At 40.3% G+C, this 22,819-nt stretch overlaps 1 protein-coding gene across 2 annotated transcripts in view; it reads left to right on the top strand.

Annotated features, from left to right (window-relative positions):
* The window catches only part of si:dkey-119f1.1 (uncharacterized protein LOC557127 homolog), a 175,144-nt gene extending 153,677 nt beyond the window's left edge, over nucleotides 1-21,467 (top strand). Inside the window, exon 27 of one of the 2 annotated variants that reach the window (XM_036563109.1) lies at nucleotides 20,570-21,467. In XM_036563109.1, the coding sequence (XP_036419002.1) occupies nucleotides 20,570-20,675 (106 nt within the window). In that variant the 3' untranslated portion in view covers nucleotides 20,676-21,467. The remainder of the gene's footprint in view (nucleotides 1-20,569) is intronic. The other variant, XM_036563108.1, reaches the window with a different exon arrangement.
* Nucleotides 21,468-22,819: the final 1,352 nt, after the last annotated feature.

Genomic DNA, 22,819 nt, shown 5'->3' with positions numbered 1-22,819 from the left:
AGTTTCATGTCTGTACGACTTACGGTCAGAAAAAGAAGAAGAAGAATAAGAAAAATCCTAACAATTACAATAGGGTTCCAGCACTTCGTGTACTGCTCTGAATGAGTTACACTTGATGGTTAACCCTAACAAAACAGTTAAAAACATAGGAAAAGCTATAATTTTCTCAATATCTGATGGAAATTTTACAGAGTTCGTTCTTAGCTATTAGATGTTCTGTGACACAAGATACATGCACACAGGTAAAACATTTAATACTAAAGTATTTGGAAAAATGGGTAATGCGTGGTGTGTGTGTGTGTATGTATATATATAATGACAAAAAACTAACATACACACAGTAAAATTAGCAAACTGAAACGAGGTAATATGAGAAATCTTAGATATATAATTTTCTCTGTAAGTCAAATCTGGTAGTACTATTAAACTGCCTGAATTAAAAACAAGGGGGAAATGGCATTCAAGACAACATTAAACTTAGCTAGAGTGTTACAGCATCTTGAAACATACCACCTTGCCACATCATCGGAGAGGAAAGCTCTATAGTTCAAAAAATTGTCCATGGGTTCAGTGACTTAGGCGTGGCCTGCAGTGTCTGTCAGTGGTCAGTTTCCTGGGATTTGTGAGAGTAGAACAGTGCACCTTTGAAATCCAGAGGTTTGCATGGGTTATTTTGTCTTAGAATGATTAAAAGTTCAAAATGGGATCAGCTGATGATTGGAAATCATCCCAATGTTTCTAGAATTACTTTTCTAGAATACATTTAATTTGGGATAAAACATGGCATGTTTTTTATTTTTAACATGAAAAAGAATTAATTACACTTCCATACAACATGATATCCTTATGTAGCCAAACTATGACATGTCCCAGGATGTGAAAGTGTTCTGATGTTCTCATTTTGGTGGTGTTATTGAAAAATTGTCTTATTGTGGATTTGTATTTCCATTGCATGCTGTATTTTTGCATTGCATAGCAGATAAAGACAGATCACACCATTTTGGGAAAGGGTCTTCGTAAATTGTCCTGGGCATTGCTTTATAGGTGGTTGTTGGTTGTCCCGCAGTTGGAGATAGGACAGACTGACTTTATGGCCTCTAGAAATCTCAACCTGGGAAAGTCTCAACCTCAGGAGAGCTTTCATGAACTCTCATACATTTGGGCCATACACCTTGTAGAGAAGTTGGGGTCTGGGCTTGTTTATACTAACATGATCGAGACGTTGCCCAGGTTTCTTTGGGCCTTGAGGCTAGATTCCAGAGGTCAAATTGTGGCCAGAAAGTGTGGTTCTTTCAGCTCAATAACGTTGGGGTATGTTAATAAAAAAAAAAAAAACTGCTAATTACATAATTTGCACAAATATTTCTCTGATACAGATAACACAAGCATTTTTGTCAGTGATGGCATGGTAATCTATGCCTGGTTAAAGATTAATGTTTTGATTGTATTGCATATCAAAAAAATGGTTAAACTTTGTATGCTTTATAATAAAGTAACATATTAATCTATTAGAAGATACTATCACTTCGGTATGTCAGTTACTTTTAATCATTTTTATTTTTTAGCTAATAGATTAGGCGGTCATGTGATGACTCCGAGCTGATAGGAACAGACCTGTGCCGCTTGTAAATCTACCACACATTCTGTATAATTCTTTAACCCAGCTAAGCTTACAAAAGTCAGAGGGAAAATGAGAATTTTGACTAATAGACAGATACAAATGTCAAAAAGTGGTAAAAAGGACAATCAAGCCACTGTGACTTCAGGAAAAGATGCAGACCATGTGAAGATCAATGATATCAACTGAATAATTAACAACATAACTGCTTACATCACAGTGGTTATGGGCCAAACGTTCATCCAGTTTGCTGCCACTCTTGACTCTATTCCCATGAAACTTTAATAAAATGATGCTTGGCTAACTGTGATAGAAAGTCATGTTTCTAATGCCGAGGACAAGCTAAGTCCAAATGAGCTGACTGCATTGAAAAAATGGTGGAAATGATTTCTAAAAAAAAAAAACAAAAAAAAATGAAAATCTTAACCACAGGTGTTTTTTATTTGGAGCCATGGCTTCCACGGTTTCTTAGGCTTTTCTGCAGAAAAGACTGCCTGAAGACCGATCGAGCACACTGGCTTGGATCCAAGCCAAAACCGATATATCAGTGACCATGTCCAGTCATCGTCAAATTGAACAGCTTTCGTGATAAAGTCTGCAGCCATAGAGTGCTAAAAAGCAGCTAATGGTTTATGATTGCTATGTGTTCATTCAGCAGGACGTTTCCGCTTTTGTGCAATAAACACACTGAGGCTTCAGTCATGAAGCCTCAGTGTCTTTCTTTCACTTTTTCTGTTTCCTCCCTGCTTCATTTTTATCCTGTTGTTTTGATTAAACAAAACTAATATATTAAACAAATTATTGCTGCCTTTGCTAAAATCGCAGAAAACAATGTGTTTTAGCAAAGTGATTTATGCAGAAAATACAAGCAGTTGTGCTGCTAATATCCTGTAGGGCTATACATTGTGACAATATTGTTGCACATGCTGGGAGAAATTTTATCCTGTGTGGGGAAAAAAAAAGATTACAGTTGCACATATTATAAAGCACCCTGTGTGTGTGTAGTATTTTATGCATTTGACTGACATTGAAGGCAACTAGTCATAGACTGTTGTTTAATTGCAACCTGTAGGAACAGAATTGTTAAAACAGTGTCTCAGTGGCTATCAGGAAATGGGGCGTCAAACAGAACTTTTAAATAACTTAAAAACAGGATGCCATGAACTTAAACTTTTTCAGAACGGGCTGGCCAACCATGACATGTCAACCTTATTACCTCTATAGTGATCAAAACTAAAATCAGTTGGGTTTACTTTTTGTTTGTTTTTTGCCTTCAGGACATTTTGATACATAATACTTTGCTTGTGGATCTTATTATTCTGTTTAAAACTTTTGGTTCAAAATTATCTCCATGAAAGCCCAGTTCAGGTCTTGGTTTTAAACTGGTGCTGTGAATAAAGTACAATAATTTTTTTAATTAATATATTAATTAATTGTATTATTATTATTAGTAGTAGTAGTAGTAGTAGTAGTACTTCTCCAAAGAAGCCATTCCAACCAGGAATTAGAGCATGTTCACCAAATAAAATTCATAAATATTTGAAACAGAACAAATATATTTGTCATGTTATAGAGTATTGCTTCCTTTCATTTTGTAATTTTCCACAGCTATGATACTATATAATAGGTGCATTTTACCTAACAATATGTAAATGTAGTTAAACAGGTTTAGATTTTGTAGTAAGTTTATTTTAAACTTTTGGGTATGGGTACATTTATAGTGGCCCCCATTTACAATGTGGCTAAGCTATACACAAAACAAGGGATTGAAAAGAGTAAGTAAAAAGATAAAGCAAAGGGCATATTAAAACAGTAAGAAAGAAAAAATAAAGGTTATGCAATTAAAAAAAAGCAAGACTGTCATCAAAATGCAATATGTCGGCTATGACATGATACAGTTTTGCAAATGTAAGTTTTAGGCCCTGTCCACATGTACCTGACCAACACACAGAGAAAAGCTATGTTTGCAGTAATATCCAGATATGTGTGGATGGGGCTCTACTCTGCTTCTATGCAAACTGCTGTGCCTATGCAAAGTTGACATAGGTAGAATGATTCACTCAAGTCTGAACATATGTATGCTGTGAAAAAAATGCTTAACGTGAGCTTGCGCAAGTCATGAATTGCAGTGCTGAAATATGCAGTCATCTGCTTAGCCTGTGAGCTATTCAGTGTCGTTCACATTGTCCATTACAAAAGGTAGTCAAACTAATTTAATTTACCCATCACAAACATCCTCAGCGGAATCAAGCCAAAGCTCAAGATGGCAACATTCTTCTTTAGTGTCCCCACGGCTTTCATCCGAGAAGGTGCAGTTATTGTCACTCTCTAGGGCAACGCTCACCAGCGGCAGAGATGATTGAATGTGCCATCTTGTAGCTCCTCTGTCAGAATAAAGACGACCCGAACGTGTACTCTTGTTTATAGGGTGCGTTGTGAATAAACAAAAGCTAGTGTGTTTCTCTAAGTACAACTGAAGAGGGCCAAGAAACATGCTTTTTTTTAGAAAGTATTCAATTACAAGTTTTGAAAGGGTCACCAGTGGTGAATGTCAGAGCTGAGTAATAAACTGAATCTGAGGATGTACGCAGAACCCTTTCTATATATTACATCACCATAATCAAGAACAGATAATAATGTTGCTTAAATTATCTTCTTCTTAGTGTGCATCGGGAAACACTGTTTATTTAGACATAGAATTTTTGCCTAAAATTACTTACAAGCTTAAAATAGTGTCATCAGCATGAAGATCCACTTAAAGCGAAGGCAGCAATATCATTAATATACATATTGAATAAAACTGGCCCTAGGTCCAAACCTTGAGGAACACGCTTAATAATTGGATGCAAATCTGATGTCCCACTGCAACACACTGATGCCTGTCAGAGAGGTGATTCTGAACCCAGTTAGTAGTATTTTGGTCAAAGCCAATATTTTGTAAACTTTTAAAAGTAGGGGATAATCGACTGTATCAAAGGCTTTGGAGGGATCAACAAAAAGGACGATACAATGCTTCTTTCTGTCTATGGCAGTAAAAAGATCATTTAAAACAAGTGTGGTAGCAGATTTGGAACTATGCTCTCCTCTTAAATCAGATTGGTAGGCACACAAGATAGAGTTTGCTCTGAGAAATTGCTTGAATTGATCATTCACCAAAGATTCTTAAATTTTAGCTAAGCATGACAGTTTAGAGATTGGCCTATAATTATTAAGATCTGAATCCACACCATCTTTGTGGAGTGAAATTACGTGAGCTGTTTTCCAGAAACTGATAATTCTACATGCTAAAACAGCAATATTAAAATGTATGTGATGCATTCTAAAGTAACCAGGGTCACAAGCCGCAGAAAAAGGGATCCAGTCTGTCTTCTCCTGTAACCTTTCTTGAGTCGATGGCTTCGAGAGTCTTAGCTACTATTCAAGGAGAGAAAGTGTGAAGTGACCATGGCTTATTCTAGGAGTTATCTGATACTTGGAAGAAATGATCCCATTTCGATATTATGAAATAAATGCCCAGCAGCTGTGAAATGTGGACAGAGCTCATTCTGATCAGAAATTAGATGGTCATTAAGTGAAATATGGGTTAAAACAAGGAATGAGTTGTTTTTGAGCAAATGAATGGCCTTCCAGAAATTAAGATTGTTTGAAAACAACTTTGTAATCAATTGAAGATAAAATCTGATATAAGCTCTCTAATAGATGAAATACATTGTCTTCATTTGCTTAAATGAAGGACTATGGTATCTGTCTCCAGTTTGTCTGTGCTTTATTTCTTGCTTCAAGCAAAGACGAAATTTCAGAAAACCAAAGGCGGATAACTCGTTTTTATATTGACCATGGATAGAGTAGGGATGTGTTTGTTCTGGCCAGATCATGCTCACCTCAGTTGCTAAGTTTCAATATCAACCGCAAGCCATTCTACGCATCATGTCAGGTTGCCCTTATAATACTGATAGGGGTATGCTCTCGGTGAGCCTTGATTGACTGACAAGATAATGACTTCACATGGGGTGTTGAACTACCAACATATAAAGTGATCTACTGCCCCACCAGAAAAGACCATAAACCACTGTTACAACACCATCAAGGGTACATGCCATGTGACCATCCCATCCTTGCTCCACTTGAAATCCCTGATCTACATTATCTATTTATACAAGTAAAAATTTAGAACTGTCATGGCTATGGTGAAACCAGTGAAATCATGTTCTGTTGATGCCATAGAAAAGTTTAGGCAATGTTTGGACTCTACTTATTGGCACGTCTTCAAATTCACTATTAACCTGAATGAATATGTTTATGCAATGACTTACATACGTTCTGGAGAAATGCATTTCAACAGAGACTATCTACAGCAGCTTCTTCACCCTGGTCCTGTAGTACCCCCTGCCCTGTTTCCAAGGGGTTGGGAAACACTGATCTACAGGTACAAAAACACCAGCTTTGGTCCTGCACTAACCTGGGGGAAGCACACTTAGCCAAGGAAGAAGCCTATAGGAGTGGAGACCAGAATGTATACAAAAGGGCAAAGTATGTACTCAACAAGGCAGTCAGGGCTGTCAAGATAAACTGGAACAGCACTTCTCCTCAAATGACACTTATTCCATTACAAATCACAAGCCAAAACCTCCAGTTGGCTCTCTTCTTCAGTGCAGCTCACTGTCTTTTACTCCACCCCTGATTGTGTCTCACCCGCAACCCCTAGGCAGTGTGCTAAACAGCTTGCTGGTCTCTTTAATAAGTCTGTAGGCCAGTGTGTTGTGCCTGCTTGTTTCAAAACTCAGATAACTATACAGATTCCTAAATAAAAAAGAAGATATCCTGCCTGAATGAACACAGATCAGTTTCCCCAACCCCTGAAATGTTTTGAAGGACTACTGCACCTCAGAATCAAGACTGACCACCACCAGGACCTCCTGCAGTTTGCATACCGGTCTGTAAATGATGCCATTAATTTGGCTCCGCTCTACATCCTGGAATACCTTTAAAGCTCTGACACTTATACCCCTGTCTTTTTTATAGACTTTCTGACCTATTCCTGGATAAACTGAGGCAGCCCAATGTCTCATTTCCTGTCTGCTACTAGATTTTTTGGTTTAATAAAAAACTGTATATGATGATGGGTGAGCATGGGTTGTATTCTCTCTTCCTCATCACACATGCTCCACAAGGCTTTGTGCTCTCTCCCTTGCTGTACTAGTTATTGACACCGTTGCTGATGGTTAAACTTAAGTCTACGGAGGACATCATCCTGGTAAGTCGATGATGACTCCACATACAGGAAGAAAGTCAGCCTTCTGGTGTCATGGTGTGAAGCTTACAACCTGGAGACTGTGGAGATGATCACTCATTTCAGAAGGAAGCCCAATCCTTTCCTCCCAAGGAAATACACAGCTCCACAGCCAGCAGAGCAGAATCTTATAAATTCCTGGGCACTACTATTCAGCAGGATCTCAGATGGGACAGAAACACCACTGCTATTGGCAAGAATGCCCAGCACCACCTGCACTTCCTCTGGCAACTTAAGAAATCTGGATTGCCTGAAGCACTCTGGTCCAGTTGTACACAGCTAAACTAGGCAAATAACTGCTAAAATGTTCAGGACTTAATTTGCAAAGGCAGCACTGGTTGCATGTTGAAGTTCTAATAATAATAATAATATAATTAATGTGCCTTTCAGAGAACTTAAGGACACCGTACAAAATGTTAAAATTTTAAAAATTATAATAGTGACATTTAAGAGTATTGTCATGACAGTAGTAGAATGCAGTAGTAGTAGCTGGTAATGTCTGCAGGGTCATGTTTTTTCAATGTAAGTTTAAGAGCAGCTACTTTCAACAGAGAGGGCACAGCACCAGCGATAATATAAGTATTCACAGTCTTGGCTATAAGGGGGCACAAAGAGGGGAGACAAGCCTTGACTTAGGTAGATGGTATAGAACACAGCATCGTCATTCATTGACAAAAGGAGTGGTACAGAAAAATGCAGTAAGTTAATAGCTGTTGGGCCCAATAAAAGAAGGTTGGGATATATACAATGGGTTAGTTTGTCTGAAGCGAGTGATGTATACCATGTACTTTGCCTTGACAAAACTGCAGGAACTCTTCACAAGTAAATTCGTTGCTAAAGGAAGAAAAGCAGACTGTTGGATGGAAGAGTCTGTTAATGGTTGACCTGTAGATTACTAATTTAATCACTAATAATATTAGAATAATATTGTGTTTTGTTTAGCTATCGTTCTGCTATTGCTAAACAACAGAGATAAACAAAGTTCATACAGCTGGCCCCATTTCCAAAGACATTGGGATGCTGTGCAAAATGTAAATAAAAACAATGCAATGATGAGCAAATCATGTAAACCCTAATTTTATTGAAAATAATACTAAGACAACATATGTCGAAATTGAGAAAAAAATGCATTGTTTTTTGAAAAGTATATGCCCATTTTGAATTTGATGCCAGCAACACGTTTCAAAAAAGTTGGGACAGGGGCATCAGAAGACTGGTAAAGTCGTGTAATTCTAAAAAAAAAAACACCTAGTGGAATATCTCACAGCTAATTGGATATTAGTTAAAGGTTATTTGGCAACAGGTCAGTAGCATGATTGTGTATAAAAAGAGCATCTCAGAGAGGTTGGGTCTTTCAGATGATGGGGAAGGGTATCACCACTTTGTGAAAGACTGCACGGGGAAATAGTGCAATAATTTAACATTTCTCAACATTAAATAGAATCATCTATAGTACGTACTATCAGGTACTATCAGCTAGGAATGGGCTGGTCCATTTTTGACTGTGTAGGCAGGCAAGGATTTATGGTTCTGAATAGAGAAAAATGCTATCTATTACAAAGATTAAAATAGACCCCTGTAGTCGTGCGTCATTCTGTAGTCCTTGTTATGCCCATATTAGGAACTCTGGGACTAAGCCCCATTTCTCTATGGCCAGAATGAATAGGGTTTTCGAAAAATCACCTCTGTTGCACCTTGTGTTAAATAAAAATGTTCAGAACCCAATACGTTTTGTCCTATGTATATTTTTCTCCCGAATACCACTGGATCCTCTGAATTACAAGGTCGTAAAGAGCTATAATACTAATATTGCTACATGCGAGCTAAAGCTACTGCGCATCAATTTGATGTCAGTAAGCTACACGAAACAAAGGCGGGCTGTACTCGTGCTTTAACGAGTTGTGCTACCTTATCAAAATGTTTTACCATTGCGCATAATTACAGGTATACTCGTAACTAAAACCTCTGGGTGGGATATTTTGATAGACTAAAACACCTTATCAAAAATACTACCCATGTTAAAACTATGAGGCTGAATTTATCTTCTTTTTTTCGCAGCTTCTTGTTTGAATGTTCCCGTTCCACCTTAAATGGTGCAGCAGCTGTGACTAGCTACATTAGCAAGCAAGACAAAATACTGACCTTTTAGTCTGGTGAAACAGCAAAAATAATTTAATGTTACTCAGCTGTTAAGCGTAAATAGTGAAACCTCCCCATATCATGCCTTTCAACCCTCCAGCTTCTTTTTCGCCGGCTGCTTGTTCGAATTTTTCCGTTCTACCTTAGATGGTGCAGCAGTTCAGAACGTGACTGCTGTACCATTTAAGGTGGAACAGAAAAAGCCAAACAAAAAGCTGGCGAATGTCCTGAGAAAATGTCCTCAAAAAATGTTACCAGCATTAAAATAATAATTAGGATATTCTGATAGCCTAAATCAGTTTATCAGGGGTGAGCAGTGATATATTAAGCTGAGCCTGTACTGGATTAGCCTGAGTGCAGGTATGTTTCTAGATCAAATCAAGCTAAAAGGAAAGATCTATTGTGTTTCAGTGAGCAACAGATGAAGAACAGAGAACTGCAGGGAAAGCTGCTGATTTTGTTCTGACTTTTTTTCATCTGCTCTCAGTCTGTAAATGGAAATGTACGCTGCCAAAACCGGCTTAAGGAGGCTGCCAGTCAAATGACATGAATTCAGTGTGCAGTAGCTTTAGCTTTAGCTGTAGCAATATTCATATTTCAACTCTTTAACGACCTCGTAATTCAAAAGATCCAGTGGTATTCAAGAGAAGAATGTTCATAGGACAAAACGTATGAGGTTCTGAAGTTTTTTATTTAACATAGGGCTCAACTACAAAATGACGACATGACTACAGTGGTCTATGAGCCACGAGGGAGCGGTTTTTAACCAATTGTTAGACCACAGTGTCTCAGAAGAGTCAGACAGTATGTAGATTCGTGAAAATTAAGTTATTAGATATTAAATGCACCAGAAGCAGCAATGAACCCATGGAGGTGCTGTGTCTTCTTCACTATTGCTTTTGCTAGAATTTTTCTTCTTCTTTAGGGTTCAAGCACACGGTGCATTGGAATTGTCAAGATTTTTCTTATTATTTTTCTGCCCTAAAACAAATCACCCTGACCAAACCGTAATTCCTAGAGACATGAAACTTAGGTAGTAGTCCCTCCCTCTACTCAGGTGCACGACATGAGCCCAATCGGCCTAAAGGGGGCATTATAGCGCAGAAAAATTCGTTGTGCCTCATAAATCCTAAACCAAAATCAAAAAAACTTTTTTTTCATGATTCCTTGGCTCCAAACAAACAACCTTGCAATTTGGACCATTTAGCTCCGGCTGCTTAGATTTTTCGCGAAATTGCAAAATATGCGAAACCAACTTTTGCGAACTAGTCCTACAGTTTTTGCCCGACCCTCATGAAATTGGTGTCAAAAAATTCAGAAACCCTGAAACTCAATAATTATCAAAAATATTTTGACTTTTGCAAACAATATGTCTACCATATGCTAATTTATCCTTCTGGAAAAATTCAAAATAATTCATAATTCATTAAAATTCTATAACTTGAGAATCCTTCACCCAAAAAAATTTGCTATTCATTTGCGCTATTAATGAAAATGAATGAATTATTACGTTATATGTTATTACTAATTTCGTCGCAAAAACCAAATGGCTCTAATGTAGTACAGTGTGCCAAACAATTTTCCAATTGCAAATTTATTACAAAAATGCATAGTTTTTTGTAATCGTTAACTATTTGAAAGTCATACTTTTTCGAACTAGTCTCTAGATTTTGAGCCAGACTTTTCAAAATTGGTCTAGAAATACTCTCTGGCCTCTTTAGGTAAATAATTATCAAAAAAATTAGATTTTTTTCATTCACCATGGTTTTCCTCTATCAATTTATCCCTGCGGCCATGATATTGCTAGGTTGATTTGCTATAACTCATCAGTCTTTGGTCCTATCCTCTCAAAACTTTAAGTACTTATATATATTGAGACTCTGATGGGATCTAGAAGATTTGGTCCAGATTGGCCTTCAGGGGGCAAAAGCACTAAAAAAATCATTAAAAATGCTATTACAATATTATTACAACATCTACAGATAAACAAGTGGTGCCATTTGATTCCGTTCACTGACCTGAATAACTTTGTAATTACATGTTATGTCAGAAATTTCACTCCTTGTGTGGTATTTTGGCTTAGATGTCTTTGGCACGCTGTACTTTTCACCATGGTTACCTCTTAGGCCTAAATGGGCTGATGTGTGCTTGAACCCGGCATTGCCACTTGCGGCTATATTGGTTTAATTTTTTTTTTAAACTTGACATATTTGACTGACCAGCACAATAAAAGTGAATAGAAAAACTAAATGGAAAAACAAGGGACTTCCAAAATAGCCTTTATAATGCCCCAGCAAGTCTAATTTTTTTAAAGGAAATATATTTTTTGTTATTGTTGTCTATTATGCACAAAATATCTTACAGGAATACCCAACAAGTGTCCAGTCTTATTGACCATCAAAATGATTTTCCTGCATTCCACTATGCACAGAAGAAGCGGGAGGGACTACTACCTATTGACCAAATGTCTTTAGGACTTACGGTTTGGTCTGGATGATTCGTTTTAGGGCAGAAAAATAATAAGAAAAACTCTGACAATTCCAATAGGGTTCAATGCACTATGTGCTTGAACCCTAATAACTAAGAACAGAAAACACGTCCACAAACATACGGTGAAACCCTCAAAGTTTATTAAGTGCGAACCCAATCCTATGTACAAAAACACAGCAACAAAAAAACATCAACATACACTATATACATCTGCTCAGTCCTTTGGTTTCAACAAGTGGAGTCCAGTTTTTCAGTCTAGTTTTACTGTACAGCGAAGTTATCAAACAAAGAACAGTCTCACCAGGTTTGTAAATGATGGGGCAGATCCTTGAAGAATATGGATATCCTAGAAGGTGGAGATGGTTCTTGTGGGTGGATAGTCCAGTGGAAAGTTAATCCTGTTGATCAGAGAGTATTCTTCCTGGTGTTTTTTGGTAATGTCCAGCAGCATAAATTGAATGGTAATCTTTACACCAACAGTACCATGATGGGCGGTATAAAGTCTCCTCCTAATAATACGTTAATAAATGAAAATGAGCAAAACTACAACCATAATGTAAGGTTTAATCAAACAAAGTCTGGAGTTAGCATAGCAGGCTAACAGCTACATTAAACCCAATTGGAAACCATAGATTTCATCAAAATTTCATGAAGATGGTCCCCGATCAGACACCAAGTAAGCTGGAGTGGTCCAACGAGTGAATGTCTTTAACCAGGATGTTAGCTATTTGAGGGGCTTTAGCTGTCCTTAGTGGAAACAGTTCCACCCACTTTGCTGCAGTAATCCAGTAATCCAGGAGATGTTCGTTTTGCTGAGGACTTTTTGGCAAAGGGCCCATTATGTCAATGCCTATACCATATACCATGGCTTGACTACTGGTGTAGATTTCATGAAGCCGGAAATATGCCATGTCTAAAGGTCGCATCAAGGTTTTCATCTTCCCTAGATGGCCCCCCCAAAGAAGTATGTGCATGTAAAATGGCCCTTTGTTGTGCTGTTGGAACCACCACCTGCAAGGTCTGTCCTTATTGTTTGTTTGGAACTTGCTTAATGACATAACATATGCGATCTGTTCATGGTTTGTGACTCTTGGCATCACTCCTCCTGTGGTCCAGGGTGGAGTCTTCTACCTGAGCTTTGGAGATTTGGCCCAGTCAATAGGAAAAGACAACGGATGGGAGGCTGAGGCTTGACAGGTGGCTACCACTCCTTCTTCGAGTACGGGTGTGTGTTGCACCTTCCCTTCCTATACTGGACCGTAAAATCAAATCCCTGCAAGCCAGCACAAATTTCCTGGTAAAGGAGACAAATCCCACAAAGCAGAGAATGCATATGTTGTCCAAACAACTCTCATCTACTTCATATTTCCCTCCCTTTTATTTCCTGTACCTGCTTCCAGGAGTCAGAAAAGATTACAGCTCCCCCTGAGGCTGTACGTGGAAATGCAGTAATATAACAAGGCATAAGATAAGATAATCCTTTATTAGTCCCACAACGGGGAAATTCTGTGTTACAGCAGCAAAGGGATAACAAGGCACTCAAGAAAAAGAAAAGAAGTAACAAGCAAGTAATTAACTTTGTCAAAGGATTTTACAGTTTGTTACTTGTTACTATATAGACACTATATATAATACTAAAAGTAAAAAAAAGAAAAAAATAGTCTATCCTTTACGAAAAAGTAACAATATAAAGAATTATAAATAAATAAAAAGCTAAGATATTTACACAGTAAGGATATTTTTGTCCAAAATTCACATGGAGTATTGCACATGAGGTACTGGTTTATATTACTCATGGGAATGGTGAGGAGTTAGCAATATGAGCATTATAAATAGAAAGCAAAAAATACTTACACTATAGAGATATTTTTTAAAAAATATTGCACATGGAGTTATATTGCACACAGGAAAATGTGATAAATTCACAGTTTATGTTCTGTGGGTGTGTGAGGTCTAATGGGGGGAGGGTTCTGCTGGAGCAGTGCTGGTTGTACAGTCTAACAGCAGCAAGAAGGAAGGACCTGCGATAGTGCTCCTTCACACACTTGGGGTGAAGAAGCCTGTCACTGAAGGAGCTGCCCAGTGCTGCCAGGGGTGCATGGGGTGGGAGCTGTTCTCCAGCATGGATGCTAGTCTGGCTAACATCCTCCTGTCTCCCACCATCTGCACTGGGTCTAGGGGGCTTCCCAGGACAGAGCTGGCCCTTTTAATGAGTCTGTCAAGGGTCTTCCTGTCCGCAGTTCAGATGCTGCTGCCCCAGCAGACCACTCCATAAAAGATGGCCAAAGCCCAAAGAAGGTCCTCAGGAGTGCCCCCTGTATTCCAAATGACCTTAGTCTCCTGGGCAGGTAGAGTCTGCTCTGGCCTTTCCTATAAAGTGCACTAGTGTTTTCTGACCACCAGTCCAATTTATTGTTAAGGTGAAAACCCAGGTACTTATAAGAGTCCACTCTCTCAATGTCCCTTCCCTGGATGTTCACTGGTGGAGGAAGGTGACTGCATCTGCGAAAATCCACCACCATCTCTTTGGTCTTCCCCGCATTGATCAGGAGGTGGTTCCTCAGACACCAGTCCACAAAGTCCTGGGTCAGTTCTGTGTACTCTCTGTCGTCCAGAATCCAATTTGATAGGTGGTGATCCACACATTTGTTCTCCAGCTTGTCCCTCAGGAGCCTAGGCTGTATGGTGTTAAAAGCACTGGAGAAATCAAAGAACATGATTCTCGCAGTGCTCCCAGGCTTCTTCAGGTGGGAAAGAGCTCTGTGTAGCAGGTAGATGACCGCATCATCCACTCCAGTGCCAGATTGATAGACAAACTGGAGTGGGTCCATAGATTAGCTAACCAGAGAGCGAAGATACACAAGGACTAGCCTCTCTAGCGTCTTCATCAGATGTGGCGTCAGTGCCACTGGCCTGTAGCTGCTGAAGTCCTTTGGTTGCTGTGTCTTTGGCACTGATACCACACAAGATGTTTTCCACAGTTGTGGTACCCTCCTGAGCTTCAGGCTCATGTTGAACATGTGTTCAACTATCCCACACAGCTGATCTATGTAAGACTTAAGGAGCCTGGCACTGATGCCATCCGGACCCACAGCTTTCCTCACTTTGAGCTTTCTGAGCTCCTCTCTCACCTAGTCTGTTGTAAGGCACAGATTGGAGCAGGGGGGCTGGGTGCTGGAGTGTTCAGGTAGGGGGTTGAGCTGACAGCAGAGAGACCAGTGGTGGGTGGCTGTGAGGTGAGAGTTGTGAATAGGGGGGTAATTGTGTGAGAGGGGGCAGGGCCGTGCCCTGAGAGTCCAGAAGAGGGTGGTTGCAGCAGGAGTAATTGTGTGTGGGGGTAAGTGATCAAATCTATTGAAAAACAGATTGAGATCGTTCACCCATTTTTGGTCTCCTACAGCCTGGGGGTCGGGTTTATTGTGCCCGGAGATTGTTTTTAGGCTTTTCCAGACGCCACTGATGTTGTTATTCTGCAGCTGTTCCTCCGTCTTCTTCCTGTAGCTGGCTTTTCCCTCCCTGATTTTCCTTCTCAATTTCCTCTGCACAGCTCTCAGTTCCTCCTTGTCACCTGATCTAAAGGCCCTATGGTTTGTTGTTGGGGAAACATTGAACAGTCTCGGTGGGTACACTGTTTTTACACACAAAAGTTTATGTGGTCCGTTATTCAGTGTGTGAGACTGTCGATGTTCTCCCCAGGTCACACGGTTCTTCCCACACAGTCTTTCAAAACCTCTTCAGTCTCCCCAGACCATTTCTTCACTGTGCAGGTGACTGCTGGCTCCCAATGTACAAGTGGTTTGTACACAGGCAGAAGCCGTCCAAAGTGACTACCGTATCTGGAGTAAGCGTAGTTAGCCATGACTCGGTGAACAGCATGATGCTACATTCGCAGTACTCCCTCTGATGTCGGATCAGCGCCGTCTGCTCGTCCATCTTATTGGGAAGAGATCTTACACTTCCCATGATGACTGAGGGAAGAACAGGTCTATAACGTCTCCTTCTGGCACAACGCATAACTCCAGCACGACTCCCCCGTCTCTTCCTCTTCAGCTTGTGGGGGATATCGGGTCTCTCATCCGGCAGCACCGCTGTGTTGCGTAGCGCTAACAGCTGATCCATATTGTGAGTGTGTGCAGAATGATTCTTATATTTGACACCATGTCAATGTTCCAAATGATTGGAAATCCAAATGGCTTTAATGATATACAAAAGGCACACAGACAAGTATGTGACCAGTGCTGTTCACATAACAACTATGTGCGCACGACATATACATGGTCATAGCCATATACAAGTATAACGCTGTCCTTAGAAGGCAGAGGGCTGAGCCAACTATACTTAAATATGAACATGAAGAGCCAAAAATCTTGCCACAGCTATGGTCTCAGTCAGTATAGACCAGGAACACCAGTCTTATCTACAGTGGGCCTATGTGGCTGCAGCTTGTCATTCCAGCGTACTTGGCTATTATTAATTCTTAAACTGATCAGAACTTTTCGGACAAAGTAAAACACCAGCCATCGGATTGTCTGGAGGGGACCCACTAATAAAGTTTATGGCCCTGTCCCTAAATACTATCCCAACCCTCCATCTACTCTTACCTTAGGCAAAATTGTGCAAAAGTGGAGGTAGGGGGGGCACCTCAGAACCACTTTTCCTCTGAACCATAGGTCTGGAGACCTTTGAGTAACATGTTACGTGCCATGTTAATGGAACCTCATGCCATCCTTTTTAAACATCCTGAGGAGACTTCCCACTTTTCTCCTTACAGAGAAATACATCTGGCTTTAAATAAGAAAGGCCAAGATGACACCACCAATCTCCCTGGTTTGAGGGACAATTGGGATCTCACAAATCCTTTGGCAGACTCTGGACATTTTTCAACCTCTGAGTTCTATGTGAAACATTGGTCTTTAATAAAATGCTAAATCAAATGACTCTCCTTAATCAAGTCAAGTCAAGAGGCTTTTATTGTCATACCATCTACCTAGATGTACACAATGGAGGGAAATTTCATTCCTCCAGGACCATGGTGCAACATGGAACAAAATAAGACAGTACAGACAAAGTGCGAACGTGCAGATGTTAAATATTTAACTGGAAACAATACAATAAATACAATAAATAAAACAGACATTAGACACAGTAAACAGACAGGACAGTGCAGCGCCGACGCAGGAGGTAGTGAGGATAAGGTGCAGAGATATTTAACATGCTATGATATGTGGGTATACGCAGTCAGATTATGACATACGTGAGCACAGCAGTTACTGAGGTAGAAATATACAGTACTTCAGTAGAATAGTCTTAGCAGCAATGTTGCAGATAGAGCATCAAAAAGAGGTGTGTGTGTGTAAAATATATGTGTGAGGGGGTTTTCAGTTCAGTCCTTGTGAGTTTAAAAACATGATTGCTTGCAGAACAAGGCTGCTGCAGAGTCTGGTAGTGATGGCATGGATGCTCTGGTACCTTCTGCCAGATGGCAGCAGTGAAAAAAGTCAGTGTGAGGGATATGGATGGGGTCGTCCGCAATGCTGGTGGCTTTGCAGATGCAGCATGTGGTGTAAATGTCCATGATGGAGGGTAGAGAGACCTCGATGATTTTCTCAGCTGTCTTCACTATTCTCTGTAAGGTCTTGCAGTCAGAGGCATTGCAATTCCCAAACCAGGCGATGATGCAGCTGCTCAAGACACTCTGCACAGTCCCCCTGTAGAACATGGTGAGCATGGGAGGGGGGAAATGAGCTTTCTCCAGTCTCCGCAGGAAGTAGAGGCACTGCTGGGCTCTCTTGGCTATGGAGTTGGTGTTGAGGGACCAGGTGAGGTTCTCTGTGATGTGAACGCAGAGGAACTTGGTGCTCCTGACAATTTCCACAGCAGAGCCACTGATGTTCAGTGGGGGGGTGGTCACCTCACACTCTTCGGAAGTCAACAACCATCTCCTTAGTTTTGTCCACATTCAGAGACAGGTTGTTGGTTCTGCACCAGTCCGTTAGCCGCTGCACCTCCACTCTGTATGCCGACTCATCATTCATGCTTATCTCACCACAGTAGTGTCATCAGTGAACTTGATGATGTGGTTTGAGCTGTACTTTGCAGTACAGTCATGAGTCAACAGAGTGAACGGTAGTGGACTAAGCACACAGCCCTGGGGGGCACCGGTGCTCAGTATGGTGGTGCTGGAGATGTTGTTATCCTGACTAATTGGGGTCTCTCAGTCAGGAAATCCAGGACCCAGTTACAGAGGGAGCTGTTCAGGCCCAGTAGGATCAGTTTTCCAATCAGGTGCTGAGGGATAATGGTGTTGAATGCTGAACTGAAGTCTATGAACAGCATTCTGACATGGGTGTCTTTATTGTGCAGGCGAGTGAGAGCCAGGTGGAGTGTGGTGGAGATGGTGTCGTCTGTTGAGTGATTGGGCCGATATGCAAATTGCAGTCCAGTGAAGGGGGAAGCTGGTCTTTAACGTGCCTCATGACAAGCCTCTCGAAGCACTTCATGATGATGGGAGTGAGTGCAATGGGACGATAGTCATTGAGGCAGGACACTGGAGACTTCTTTGGCACAGGGATAATGGTGGTGGACTTGAAGCATGTTGGAACGACTGCAGTGCTCAGAGAGATGTTGAATATGTCTGTGAGAACATCTGCCAGCTGTTCAGCGCATTCTCTGAGCACTCTGCCCGGTATGCTGTCAGATCCTGGTGCGTTTCGTGGGTTGACTCTGTGTTCTCCGCACATCAGCAGTGGACAGGCACAGTACCTGTTCATTTGGAGGAGGTGTGTGCTTCAAACCGAGCATTGTAGTTATTCAGCACATCTGGAGGCATCACTGTCACAAGCAGGTGGAGGTGTCTTGTAGTTGGTGATGGCCTGGATGCCCTGCCACATGCACCGTGTGTCAGCAGTGTCTTGAAAATGATCACCGATTTTCTTTGCGTAGGCGCGCTTTGCCTCTCTGATGGCCCGGGAAAGCTTGGCTCTTGCTGTTCTGAGGCCTGCCTTATCCCCTGACTTGAAGGCCTTATCGTGGGTTCTCAGCAGCATGCGCACCTCTGCAGTCATCCACCGACTTCTGGTTGGGGTGCGTTGTGATGATTTTGAAGACAGTAACATCAGTAATCATCAGCAGCATTTTTACACCATTCATTGTTGATGTAAACACACAGGCCCCCTCCTCGAGTCTTACCACACAGTTCAGCGTCTCTGTCCGCCTGGAAGGACAGCAGGCCGTCGAGCTGAGTGGCTGAGTCCGGAGTGGAGCTTGTCATCCATGTCTCTGTAAAAACGAAAACACAGCAGTCTCTGAACTCACTCTGTCCAGTTTTTTTTTCCAAAGAACAAATGTTAGAAAGCAGGATCGATGGCACCGTCGTCTGGAGTTAACCATTAGCCTAGCGTGCACCCCGGCTTGCTTGCCTCGCTTCCATCTTCTCGTGCACCTCAAACTGTGAAAAATACCTCTATGACTGTTAAAATGCTACATGGTCAGAAATGAAACAGTTATTCCTTGTCAAAGGTGAATTAATACTGAACTCCTTATTACTTCTAAACTCCATGACCCTGGCTTTTGAACTTATTACAATACATTTTCCACTGTGCATCAGTCCATTTCAGATGAGCTCGAGCCCAGAGAAGTCAGCTGTGTTTCTGGATGCTGTTGACATGACTTTTGCTGTGCAGTACAGTTTTAACTTGCATTTGTGAATGCAAACTGTGTTTATTGACAGTATTCCTGAGCCCATGTGGTGAAATCCATCACGGAAGTCAGTTTTTGATTGTTGCCCTTTATGCCCAGAGATTTCTCTAGATTCCCTGAATCTTTTGATGTTATTATGCACTGTAGAAGGTGAGATACCTAAAATCCTTGCAATAGCTCATTGAGGAACCTTTATTTTCTGTTGGATTTTTGCTGATGCTTTTTTGACAAAGTGGCAAGCGTCAACCCATCCAGGGTCATAAAGGAGTACACCTTTCCTGGATGCTCCTTTTATACCCAAGCGTGACTGCATCACCTGCTTCAGAAGTTTTTTTTTGTTTTTTTTTTTGTTTTTTTTTAACATTTCACAATGGTCCCAGCCTTAAAGGGCCCTAGTCAAACCTTTTTGGGACATGTTGCAGCTATGAGCTTCAGAATGAGCATATATTTACAAAAACATTGAAGTTGATAAGAGAATCCGGAGAAATCTCTGTATGCAAGGGACAGCGCCAAAGGCCAATATTGTCTGGCCATGATCTTCAGGCCCTCAGGCAGCATTGCAATAAAAAGGCATAATTCTCTAGTGGAAATCACTGCATAGGCTCAGGAACACACTGTGAACACAGTTCGTCTCTGCATCCACAAATTCACGTTAAAACTCTACAATGCAAAGAAGAAACCATATATAAACAGTATCCAGAAATGCCCCTGCCTTCTCTGGACCTGAGTTCATTAAGGATGGACTGTGGCAAAGTGGAAGGGGTCCAAAAAAGTCCTGGGGTCCTGGAGTCCAAACATCAAAATTTGAAAATCTTTTGGAAATCATGGACACTGTGTCCTCCAGGCTAAAGAGGAGATATATCCAGCTTGTTAGGAGTGCACAGTTCAAAAGCTAGCATCAGTGATGGTGTGTGGATCCATTAGTGCGTATGGCATGGGTGACTTGCACACCTGTGAAGGCACCATTAATGCTGAATGATATACAGGTTTTGGAGCAACACGTGCTGCCATCCAGGTGACATCTTTTTCAGGGAAGGCCTGCTTATTTCAAACCACATTTGTAAATAATCCATTGAACACATTGTTCCTGTGTGTTGTGTTAACGCTTTATTCATTTAAGACATTTATTGTCAGACATAACAACCTTTTTTTCAAAGCCAGGATGATGTGGAGTCCTCATTTTTCTGCTGGTCATTGCACCTTGTAGCCGTAATTTAATCAAGAAGATTAATACTAATGCAAAACCTAGAGTAGTTTTTAAAGACTCTAAAAAACTGTTGTTTTTATATATTTATGATTTATTCCTCTGTTTTGTTTCTCTCTTTATTTTTCAGCTCTCTGCCAGTGAATAATCTGACCCGTATCCTGCGTTTAAATGACCCAGACCGTAGCCAGTCCATTCTCTCCTTTGGCCAGAGAATCCCTGAAGTGCCAGAGTGAGACTGGACTGCAAGGATATCAATTAATATATCAAAGTTTGAATGAAATGGGTCAAGTGAGACTTTTGCCTCATTTGCATGTTTATCAGATTGTGTAATATTCTTGCAGTCTTCAGGTCTTGTACAAAGAATTAGAGGTAGATGTTCTTACGATCTTCCAGGATTAAATTTAAAGGTTGTTCTATGGATGTTTTCTTTGTATACATGGTAGAGCTGTGTTTTTTCTGTCATCTTCTATCTTTCAAACAAAGGGGAAAAAAGATGAAAGCAATCTAAATATCAAAAGAGGTTCTTAAAAAAACAGTATTGTATTGTTGCTGTATTGCTAGATGGCCTGTCACAACACAGGAATGTTATTTGTTGCATGTCAGGAACCTCTGTGAGATTTCAGTTTCATCACTGTTTTTCAATATTTTAAGTTTACTTACAATGCAGCACAATCTGAAGTTGCTTAGTTAATTAAAGAACAAAATCCTCCCATGCTTGTTTGCTTGTTGCACATGCATTAAAACTTATTAGGCACCTTCTGAAGTGTGCTTTATGTATTCGTTTTTGGAATTACAGATAATTGCTGTTTGTCAAATTGAAATTGTTTAGTGTACTGTTTTTTGTTTGTTGCTTAAAATATGCAGCTTTACACAGACAGATGTGTTAAAACCAACACCTACTGTGTTATTTTTAACACATCTGTTTGTCTTTTCACATATTAAACACAAATATGTGTTCTAATTACACAATCTCTGACAGAGCTACACATTGTGTAATTTTGGCCTAAATACACCACAACAAATTAACAGAAATAAACTTAAATTAACATGTATGAAAACATTTGTTGGGAATTTTATAATGAATTTTTACACAATTTTATGAAACAGTATCAAATTTAATTTGTATTTTTATCTAGAAGTACTTTTACCATTGTTTTTGCTGCCTTATGCATTGAAAACCTGTAAAATTGCAATTAGGTGAAGGAAAGATAACACTAGTTTTAAATGTGCATGTGATCCCTTTGTAACTTCAGCCCAGGTTTGGTGCTTCTGTTCTGCATCAATGCACAACACCTTTCTTTGAAAAATGAAATACAATTCACACAAAACATTCAAAAATATTGTTTTGGTTTGTTATGATCAGACTGTATAGGAAAAATTAAATTCAAATGGTTATGTTAGCTAGATTGTATTACCCATGTTTTGTGACATCCAAAAAGGTTGGCGCTGCAAAATGTTGTAACAGAATGGCCGATAGCTAATGTTAGCTAGTTTGCAGCTCATCTTCACTGTAGATATACATACCTAGATGCCGCATTGTCTGTTGTTCTCTATCTGAGGCGATACTTCTGCGCTTCTGCCATGTTGGAGTGAGATCTGCTTGTGAACAGATTCACTTGTATTGAGAGATGATGAGTTCTCAGGCTTAAAGCGGCCACAACTTATTTCCTTGATACTCAACCGATTTTCACCAAATATGTTTTGTTTTAGTCCTTAGACATAAATTAATCTGGGCTACACGTTGTGCTATCGGTAGCTTTTATTTGTTTAATAACTTTGATTGTGCTAATTAGCCGGACCAGCAGGAAGCAGTCTGCACCTGACATTAAAAAATGAGTTTAGCGCAAGCTCTGGTAGAAACAATTTCACACACAGAAAAAAGGATGAAGCTGAAGTTGGCTTCCTATTTGCCAGCTTCTTGTCAGAATTTTCCTGTTCCACCTTAAATGGTGCAGCAGTCACTTTCTGGCGCCTGAGCCTGCACCATTTGAGGTGGAACGGGAAAATTCTAACAAGAAGCTGGCTGATGCACCATGTAATGGGTCTGTATGCAGTCCAGCAGTGTTGTCGACCGCCCCAAAATGGCGGCGCTGTTGACGTGCCTGGCTGGACCCAACGCAGCATCTAGGTATGATCTTCACAAACAGATTTTAGCTACATTAGCTGTTGTAACAAATAAGATGTGGCTAAAATTAGCTAGTTAACTAGCCTACAGCTTTCAGGCTAGCATGGTCACAACTGACACAAGTCTCTCAAAACATTTTTTTTTTAATTGATTGATTACAGTCATGTTCGGATTTGCAGCAAAGTTACATTACCCATGCTCCATCACTACCATCACTAAGAAAGCAACTAACATTAGCTAGCTAACCTTTAG

The sequence above is a fragment of the Colossoma macropomum genome, unplaced genomic scaffold (genome assembly GCF_904425465.1).
Source record: "Colossoma macropomum unplaced genomic scaffold, Colossoma_macropomum, whole genome shotgun sequence".
In the NCBI taxonomy this organism is placed as follows: domain Eukaryota; kingdom Metazoa; phylum Chordata; class Actinopteri; order Characiformes; family Serrasalmidae; genus Colossoma; species Colossoma macropomum.
This window is presented reverse-complemented; position numbering and strand designations above follow the sequence as displayed.